At 31.9% G+C, this 10,956-nt stretch overlaps 2 protein-coding genes across 2 annotated transcripts; both read left to right on the forward strand.

Moving 5' to 3' along the window:
- Positions 1-631: 631 nt before the first annotated feature.
- LOC145614644 (peroxidase 12-like) lies at positions 632-3,466 on the forward strand. Its single transcript, XM_081669710.1, has 3 exons — positions 632-904; positions 1,104-1,298; positions 2,741-3,466. Exons 1-3 carry the CDS (start codon positions 671-673, stop codon positions 3,368-3,370), a joined length of 1,059 nt encoding a protein of 352 aa, XP_081525836.1. The 5' UTR covers positions 632-670; the 3' UTR covers positions 3,371-3,466.
- A 4,761-nt stretch (positions 3,467-8,227) lies between these two features.
- On the forward strand, positions 8,228-9,968 carry LOC145614508 (peroxidase 12-like). The gene is made up of 3 exons (XM_081669563.1): positions 8,228-8,461; positions 8,698-8,892; positions 9,339-9,968. The coding sequence occupies exons 1-3, from the start codon at positions 8,228-8,230 to the stop codon at positions 9,966-9,968; spliced, it is 1,059 nt and encodes a 352-aa protein (XP_081525689.1).
- The last annotated feature ends 988 nt before the right edge of the window (positions 9,969-10,956 follow it).

Raw genomic sequence — 10,956 nt, forward strand, 5'->3', positions numbered from 1 at the left:
GTTGAACAACTTCCCCTACAAAGGAACTTATTGCACTAAAATAACCATCTTATTTTTTTCTTAATACTACACAACGTATTTTCTTTTTGCTTAAAAAAATACTCCATCGGAACCTTCAAAACATTTACATAACCTTATTTCTTAATTTTTTTTTTTTATTTTGATTTCTCATATTATTAAGTTATCAATATATCTTGTGCATTTACATGGGTACATGCACTCCAATGATTGTGCATACATAATTTACTTAAAGTGGAAGTTTTAATAAGGATTGAATAATGCTATATTGCTATGAATTTATAAAAGCCCTAAAGTCTCATCGAAAACATGAAAAAAAAAAAAAACCAAGTCGTGTGTCTGCCATACGTCTATACGCAATAGTGTATAATTTTGACCTAATGCAAAGGATAATAGGATGAAATAACTCCTAAATCCTCGCACAAGCTAACTAGCTAAGTCATCAATAATGTAGAATACAGACAAAATATACACTTAGTCAATATCAAAATTTCCAACAAACACCCAATTTTTATTAGTAGAAAAAAATGATCTATTTACGTTAATGTTCATTATTTTTCTTATATATATGGTCCCATGCAATGAACCATATCTCACAAGTCTAAAACAACTAACTAGGGTTATACAAGAGAAAAAAGAGATCATAAAAACAATGGCCTCTACAAAAATTGTCCCACTTTTGCTAGTATTGTCATCCTTACTAGTAGGAATTTCAAAGGGTCAAAGTAGTGTACCAGTTGTGCCTGGGCTTTCATACACATTTTACTCTTCTAGTTGTCCAAGTTTGGATTCCATCATTAGAAATCATCTTTCTCAAGTTTTTCAAAGTGATATTACCCAAGCCGCTGGCTTACTCCGTCTTCATTTTCATGATTGCTTTGTTCAGGTAAATACTTAATTATAAAAATTCAAAACCTATGTGTATATCTTGTTGATTTTTCCTCTCTTTTTTAGTCGTAATAACTAGATGTGATGTTTAGAGCAAAGATAACTTATAAATTATAATTGTAGCATATCTTGGTTACATTGTATAAAATTATTGTTAATCATGACTTCTCATTAATTATTAATACGTAAATTTTAAGGGATGTGATGGTTCCGTATTGCTGGATGGATCAGCCAGTGGTCCAAGTGAGAAGGATGCTCCTCCAAACTTGACGCTTAGGTCTCAAGCATTTAAGATTATAAATGATCTTCGTGCGCTTGTGCATCAGCAGTGTGGACGAGTTGTGTCTTGTGCTGATATAACTGCCCTTGCAGCTCGTGATTCTGTTTATCTGGTATTATTACTTTTATACCCTTATGGTTCATTGAATTAGTAGGTGGTAAATATTTCTATGGTTTCAAAATATATAAATATATATTTTGAACCTACATTTGATCTTAATATCAATAATTAGCTAACTTTTACCCCCTATATTGTTCTTAAATTACTTTTACATTGTCTATTAAAATAGCTTACGTACTTTAACTTTCAATTCTTTATATGTGTGCCGCCCTAAGTCTAGGAAGACAGTTATTAAAGAACGAAGGAAGTACAAGATTCCATATTAGTTGATTGTTTAACAAATTATAAGTAATTCTTTCCATACTTAACATAATCTTAACAATAAATAATACGTAATATAAATTATTAATAAATTTTCCATATTAAACTTTTTTTTTATAGGGTTTTTGTTTTTGTACTTAATAGATGTCTTAAAATATACTTGTACATATGCTGCTAAGTACATTGTATATATTTTTGCAACTTAACATGTGCCGCCCGTGATTTCACCACATATAGTAGACAAAAACAAAAAATAAATAAATAAAAAAAAAATTTTTAAAAAAAAACCATCGATTCCTTTCCAACCTTCTCAAGAAATCAATAAATAGAAGATTTGTTATTTATATGGAATATATGAGTGCGTACATTTTTATCAAAAATTGATAATGTACATTTGGTTATTTTATACTTCGTATACATATTTAGATAAAAAAAAAAAGTTCTTTTAAGTACATATCCATTATGCTTCACTCTTATTTGCGCATATATGCTGATATGCATGGTTAATATGGAATTACTTGATCAAGTTCCTTTACTATAATTACACTTTACACGGTTTTGGGATTGCGAAGATGCATACACAAGGTTGATATGGAATTTCTTGCTTACCTTCCTTTACTATTATAACACTTTACATAGTTTTGTGTTGATAAAGAATATTTCCGTATATTATGTAAGAATATTTTTTGTGTAATTATGTGAAGTTATCACGTACTCTCATATGCGGTCATACGGAGACCAAGAGTCAACATTTAGATAAATAAGATAATTGCTTGATCTTAAGTCAACTACCGCAAATGATGTCTAGTGTGAAAACAATTGGCTTATCATGAGAAGTAGAGGCCGGACTTGCTATTAAAGAAATACGAGGACTTCGCACTTATAATAATGTATAGTTTGTCAAAAAAAAAAAAAAATAACAAAAAAATAATAATGTATAGAAAACAATAACGAACCTATCTGACAAAATTATAAATTCTAATACTATTATTTTGTACGATTTAAATATAAGAAACCAAAGGAATATTAGATACTTGTACTTTTAATTTTTTTTTATTTTATGAGTTATTTATTTATTTATTTATTTTATTTTGCCTTAGCGTTCTATTGTAGTTAATTATCATATTATATTCACATATTCTTACTTTGTTACATAAACTGTTATATTTTTAGGCAGGTGGACCATTATATGGGATACCCTTAGGAAGAAGGGACGGACTAAATTTTGCTACAAGAAATGCAACACTAGCCAATCTACCACCTCCCTTTTTCAACACTACACAACTCCTCAACTCCTTTGCTACCAAGAACTCGAATGCCACGGACCTTGTTGCCTTATCCGGTGGCCACACCATCGGAATCAGCCATTGCACCTCGTTCACTAGTAGACTCTACCCTACTCAAGACCCTACCATGGCCCAAACCTTCGCTAACAACCTTAAACTCACTTGTCCAACTACTAACACTGATAACACTACAAATTTGGACATTCGTACTCCTAATATTTTCGACAACAAGTATTACGTTGATCTTATGAACCGCCAAGGCTTGTTCACTTCCGATCAAGATTTGTTTACTGATTCAAGGACTAAGGGAATTGTCACAAGTTTTGCGGTTAACCAAACCTTGTTCTTTCAAAAGTTCATAGACGCGATGGTTAAAATGAGCCAACTTAATGTATTGACGGGTTCTCAAGGGGAAATTCGCTCGAATTGCTCCGCAAGAAATGCTAATAGTAACGTGAATCTCAAGTCTATGGTGGATATGGATCAAGAACAAGGAAGATTGTCACAATTATTTTAAGGAATATTTGTACTTTAAGTGGAGTATTTGGAGTTTAACTATTTATATATGTATGTTAAACCAATCTCTTACGTGTAAGGTGTGACGATGTCTAGATGTGTGCCTTTGGTGTGTTATCTATATTACTATATATAATATGCATGAATAAATAAGATTTAATCTCAATGAATTCCATGTTCAAGTTGTTTATTTTAAATATGTTTCTCGTATCATAGATAGGTAACTTGTTAAGTTTCTTTGCTCCCATTTTTAGTAATAATTTACTTGCAATATTCTGACTTTGTATACTTGTACTATTATTCACATACACTACCTTAACTACAAAGAATATTTGTTGGTTTTCAATTAAGTGGAAAGAAGTAATCACATGGGATCACATTGGATTTGCCTCTCACTTGTTACCTTGATGATTCAATATTAAGCCATTTAATTTATCAATCCTAATTAATTTTTTCTTCTTATATACCCTTAGTGAGTGTGAATCGTGTGATCATTGCTTTATCTAATGATAAACCATGCTGGTAGAGTTCAGGGAGAGGATATTAAGTCAAGATTAGAAGCCACACAATCATGTAACAAGATTTGTTACATAAACTACAATAATTCTATAATCATCAATGACAATTCTCCTTTTCACTACAAATAATTTAGAAATTCGTGCCATGATCTTTTCATCTTATTAGAATAATATTCAAAAAAATTTAGTTCAACAAAAATAAATTCAGTTCAGTATAAATAAGTATTAATCAGTAAAAGTAATTAACTTTAAAGAACAAATGTAATAGAGGACTAGTAAAATAAGTCAAATAAGTATAATTTGTAAAAATAATTTTTGTTCAGAATAAGAATATTTTAATGCCCAGTTATGTTATCCTTATCTAATAATGTACTTCGTACAAGATTGAATTATAATCCTACATATATATGCTGTACAATAATATATTCAACTTGTTCCTAATACATAATTGACTTTGATGGTCAGTTTACATCAACTTTGACAATTGATTTCTTTTTAAATAATTTTTTTAATCAATATACTAAATCTGTAATTCTGTATCACATGATCTATTACCTAATGATTTTAACTAAAATTTGACCTTGTATTTACACTAATTCATAAGGGAAAATATATCAAATGAGTTATTAGATTTATTATAATGTGAATTAAAGATATTTAACAATACAATACAAATGTGCATATAAAACGATAAGGTTTGATTCGATCTTATTTTTCTAATGTGATCTGAATCTAAAGTATATAATAAAGTAATGAAATGAGAGTTAGGGCTAGCTCAAGTGGTTAGCGTTTCTCCCCCGATCCCAGGAGATCATGAGATCGATTATCCCCTGCATCTACTTATGGCTCTCTAAACACCAAAAAAAAAAAAGAAAAAAGTAATGAAATAAAAGGTGAACTAAAAATATAATAGCCTAAGAATATATTAACCTTAGCTCGCTTATTATACTCCTCTATTTACCTTCTCACCTTTTTCTTGTACTTACATACACCTTTTTATAATCTTTCTACCGTTGTCCATTGTTTTCTTGCACTAAACCCCCAACAAACCAAAAAACCTATAATGGAAAGTTTCATAACAAGATCGTTTTGAAGTAAAACTAACATTAGAGGGGTAAATTTACATATACAAAAGTTTCTAATACCATTTCATTTATTGCTAAGTCTATGTTTTCTCTCAGATTAAATAGAAACTAAAAGAAAGAGACTTAAGCATAGAAAAAACTTTTTTCTAAATTAAATATATGATGATTTTGTAAAATATTCTTATGATCATGTAACCAAACCTATGACAAATAATGCTATGCACTAACTCGAGACAATGACCCCTTTTTTTTTTTTTTTTTTTTCTTTTTGAAAGATAGACAATGACTTTTTTAATAGGCAACTTGGTATTTTTTGTACTCTCTTCATTTCATATTATGAGGAATAGTTGAATTCTTACATTTATAGAAACATCCAATTATTACACATAATGTAAAACGGATTTAGTAGATGATAATTTATAAGTGATGGCTTTCAATCAATAAATTATCTATTCCCTTCCTCTTAAAAATTGATAACTGTTGAGCAATTAGGTTTTGATGATTATAAACTAATGATGATTATCTATCTAACGTGTATGTTAAGTTGTGCATAGAAAGAACAAGTTATGTTTGGAACAGGATACAAGGAACCTGAGCAATGTCAAGTATGTATATAAGGAACTTGAGCAATATAGGATAAGCAATAGAGGAACAAGAACAATGATAAGTGTTACGGTTGATAATCATGATGATGGCTAAGGAACCATGAAGGTAACTATGTAAATAGGTGTTTACATATGTTAGCTTCACGAGGTAAGTATCCTATACATATATATGTCATGTATGTGTAGAAGTCTTTTAATTTAGTTTAGTTTTCTTTACTGTTTTTATAAATGAAAAAACTAACCTTCTGAGTTACTTTGTTATCCTCAGAAGTTTGCTCAGTTTGTCATTATTAAAAAGGGGCAACTTGTTGACCCTTATGAGGTTTTGATGATGATGTTAAGAATTGAGCAAACTTCCATTTAATAAGGATTTTCTAGTGTTGTGATGTTTGCAGGTTCAATAAGCGTTGAGGGCTGAAGTAGGAACTGAAACAGAGGAACTTTAGAAGATCCATGAGGATACAAGTAAAGTTAGAAGAAGAGTTCCAGAAATGGAACTTCCAGAAGTTTCTTAACAGGAACTTCAAAACAGGTTGTAACGACCTGGTTCCGGTGTAGTGCTGGGGCAAACCCTAAGATCCAGAATATATCAAGACTACAGGATTCCAGAACAAGAGTTTCAGAGAAGCAACATGAAGACAGAGAAATAGAAGTATATTGCTCTAGGATTCATGTAAGTATGTTGGACATAAAAGTCGGTCTGGAACAAGTCTATATGGAACCAAGGTGAACTCCAAACAGTTAATGAAATTAGAGTGACTGACTTGTCAGGAACTCAGAGACTGTCAGAGTTCATGAACCTAATAGGAACTTAAGTATGCACGTCGTTACAAGTCGGTTTTAATGATATATATATTTACCTAATACGTGCATATCTTATAGGGATTTGGTTTTACTGAATAAAGATATTTATCTTCTAATAAATCCCTTTTGGAAAAAGATAAATTTCGTTTAAAAAGTATTTTTAAACTAAAAGATAAGATTGGAATAAAAGCTGATTTTATGCTAAGTTTATCTTATTATTATTGACAGATTTTATTCTTAACAAAAAGATATATTTTCGGAAAACTTGTTTTTAGAAAATATCTTTTAAACTTATCTTTTCAGAAAATCTATCTTTTTCAAGATGAAATGAATATTTCGAGTGTACTATAAATATGCTCATAAGTATTCATTCAAAGTTGAGGCTGACGAAGTGTAGTGGTCGTGCTTAATGGTTTTATCCTTCACCACGAAGCTAAGTCAGTTCTCCTGGTCAAAGTTCCTATCAGGTTTTGGTTACAGTACGTCCAGTGAGTTCCAGACAGGTCTCGAGTGTCCAACATATTAGTTTTATCTCTTTATTCATAGATATGTATTTAGGGATATTCAATGAGATCTTGTAATGGGAAAAAGGGTTTTGAGTGTTTTGTATTTTGGGGTGAGATTGTGGATTCTCTTAAATTCACACAAGTGTATGAGTTTGAATTCTCTAAAATTCGAGTGGTAGTTAGTCACCCCGAGTCTGTCTTGGGTTGCAAGTGGGAAAAAGGAACCTGAGTGTGTCTTAGGTCGAGAAAGGAACCTGAGTGTGTCTTGGGTCGAAAAAGGTGCCTGAGTTTGAGTTTGTCTTAGGTCTGATAGGATAGGTTCTTATCAATTAGCAAGTGTCTTAAGAGGAACTTGCGAAGCAAAGGTCTGTGTAATAGGTTGTACTAGGAGAGTTGCCTATTATAGTGGAATTTGTTTATAAGTCCCAATAGGGCCGAGGTTTTACTTCCAGTTAGGCACTGGATGGTTTCCTCGTAAAACTTGTTGTGTGCTTTAAGTTCCTTTACGTTTTAATTGGTTATTTCCGCTTAAGTTCCGCGATTGGAACCTACTACCATTCACCCCCCCTCTTGTAGTAGTTCATCTAAACTAACAATAACAAAACTATCAAGCTTGTGTCTACCACACGTAAGACTTTTGACCAAATGCCAAGGCAGATAAAAAAAAAATACCTCAAGCCTGTGTCATTCATGCATGTGGAATATATAATAATCAAGACAAAAGGATATGATAATTTAGTCAATTTCCCTATTTCAACTAACCATATACAAATGATACACCAAACAATCAAGACTATTACTCTTTTGTTTTTTTTTTATTTTTTGTCCTACCTAGAATCTTAAATTTGAAGATAGAGAAAATTTATATATTTATGTAACTATATTGAGTAAATACTATCTCCGTTAACATTTAGTTGTAACTTTAGATTATTTACTTAAAATTTTTTTTGATGAAATATATTTATATGTTGAAACCATGTATATAACAAATGGAGCAAACTAATTAAAAGAAAGGGTGATATTTTTTATATACACCCGAATACAAAATGCGATTAAGGTATATTTTTAATCATTTGATTTTCTTTTTTTTCCTCATTCCAAAGTCTTGCAATAAGCAAAAAATTATCAGATGAGCAAAAAGGCGCCCTTAAGTGCACCTACCTCTATGTGCACCCGAGTAAGGAGTACAGTCAATAGAGTACAGTCCACAGAGTAGCTCATTATTATAATATTATTACATTACCAATAATATATTTTCTCCGATTCTCTACCTCTTTTTTTTCTTATATATTGGCTTATGCAATGGACAATGTTTCCAAGTCTATCTAAAACAAGTTGAGATGGCAGCCTTAAAATTTCTGCCTCTATTCCTAGTTGTATCATCTTTGGTAATAGGAGTCTCTAAGGGTCAGAGTACAATACCAGTTGTGCCTGGTCTTTCATACACATTTTATTCATCTAGTTGTCCTGGTTTAGATTTCATTATTAGAGGTCATCTATGGCAGGTCTTTCAAAGTGATATAACCCAAGCTGCTGGTTTGCTCCGCCTTCACTTCCATGATTGCTTCGTTCAGGTATATATATATATATCTACGTCCGTCTGAATTTAATTGTCACGTAGCACTAGTTGGTGATGATTTAATCAACGTGGGTCAATAATTGTCACTACGTACGATTATATGACAAGTACATGATAGAATAGCGATATAAGCTTGATGGTCAAGCTAACCAACTGATAAGGTCTACTCTATATAGATGGCGAAATTCATAATGCATATTTTTAATGAGATGTTGTTGCTTTGATTTTAAGGGATGTGATGGTTCAGTGTTGTTGGATGGATCAGCCAGTGGTCCAAGTGAGAAGGATGCACCTCCGAACTTGACTCTTAGGGCTCAAGCATTTAAGATCATAAACGATCTCCGTGCCCTTGTGCATAAACAATGTGGCCGCGTTGTCTCATGTGCTGATATCACTGCACTTGCTGCTCGTGAATCCGTATTTCTGGTATTGTTATCTTCTTTTTGTACATAAGTCAAGTCATTTAATCTGAGATTAAAAAAAAATAAAAAAAAACATATTTCTTAGATAGATGTTCAATTATATATATAATTAGATAATTTTTAACTAGCCGTCCAATAATTTTTTTTACAATAAACTAAACTACATACGTCATCAAGACCAAATATGTCAATAATTTTTTACAATCAACTACATCATCAAGTGGTATTAAATGTAGTGAAAAGTAACTTAATTTGTATGACACAAAGTTTGAATAAGTTTTTAAAATTAAGCAATACTGACAGCTAAACTTTAGAACTTATCATACTTTATTATTTTCAAACCTAACCTCTTGTTTCTCGATTTTGTGAAGTGGAGTATGTACTTATATGATTTATCCATCAAAAAAAATTTGTACTCACACTCTCATACTTTTCTATGTGATTTTTCAGTCAGGTGGACCATTCTACTGGATTCCCTTAGGAAGAAGAGATGGCCTAAAATTTGCTACACTAAACGAAACCCTAGCCAATCTACCACCTCCCTCTTTCAACACTGACCAACTCCTCAACTCCCTATCCAACAAAAACTTGAACGCCACGGACCTCGTCGCCCTCTCCGGAGGCCACACCATCGGGAAAAGCCATTGCACCTCCTTCACCGATAGGCTCTACCCTACTCAAGACCCTACCATGGACCAAACCTTCGCTAAAAACCTTAAACTCACGTGTCCAACAAAGACAACCGATAACACTACTAATTTGGACATTCGTACTCCTAATGTTTTCGACAATAAATATTATGTTGACCTAATGAACCGTCAAGGCTTGTTCACTTCCGATCAAGATTTGTATGCTAATTCTAAGACAAGGGATATTGTCACAAGTTTTGCTATCAACCAAAATTTGTTCTTTGAAAAGTTTATTGATGCAATGGTTAAAATGGGACAACTTCATGTGTTGACGGGTACACAAGGAGAAATTCGCGCTAATTGTTCAGCAAGAAATGCTAATAAGTATGATGAGGACATTCAATCTGTGGTGGAAGTTGATCAAGAACAAGGAAAATTGTCACAATTTTAAATAACGAACATTGTACTAAAACTTCAATTAGATATGTATGTTTGGCTAGCCTCCTACACGTAAGGATCGATGTATTGATGTGTGTGTGTGTTAGGTATGTTATCTTATATAATAAGGTGAGGTATGATGTCAATGAATTTGTTTGGAGCGTTTATCTTGACTTCTTGTATTGTTGGGTACTTAGTAAATGGTTTGTGCCTACGTTTTGTTTTAAATAATCGAATCTAAAGTGGATTAGTAGAAAAGATGCGATATGGAACAAGATGTTAATAGGTAAAAGTTAATCTTGTTCCATAATTAGGTAGTAATCATATAATCGTATTTGACTATTCTAGCTATATTTCGTACACTTGTAAAGAGAGTATACACAACTTCCATGACTGATGAAGATGATCCTATGATTTCTATCGGTTAATTTGGTTGTGCTAGATCATTGGCCGGTACAAGCTAGATATGGTTAAAAAAAGAAAAAAAAAAAAAAAAGAGAGAAAAAAAAGGGCCCATTTTAGGCCAAAGTTTCGGTCAAAAGTTTGCGCCAAACTTGCTACTTTTCTTTCTTTTTTTTTTTTTTTTTTTTTAGTAAAACGTCCAAACTTGCCATTTCAAGTAAAATGTAGCGATATTAAGCACAAGGTATACTAATAGGCACCCCTTGTAGCCATATCATATCATCTTCACCCTTTCAAATATATAATCCTTTCTTCATACACCACTTTGAGCCTCGTCTAACGATTGACCTTTCTTTCTTCAACCCACATCTACCTAACCTTGGGATGGGATATATGGTGTGCAACTTATGCAACTTTCAAAGAACAAAAGCTTGAGCGAAAAAAGAGCAAAATAGCAAAATAAAGCAAAAAAATAAAAAAATAAAAAATAAAAATAAAAGTGCACAAAAGGGTAAGTATTCCAATGTCTTTGACATGAGCATTTCTTTGATATGAACACGTCTCACATTGCGTATCTTATCGAGTGCTCGATACCGTTC

The sequence above is a fragment of the Chenopodium album genome, chromosome 25 (genome assembly GCF_948465745.1).
Source record: "Chenopodium album chromosome 25, dcCheAlbu1.1, whole genome shotgun sequence".
NCBI lineage: Eukaryota > Viridiplantae > Streptophyta > Magnoliopsida > Caryophyllales > Amaranthaceae > Chenopodium > Chenopodium album.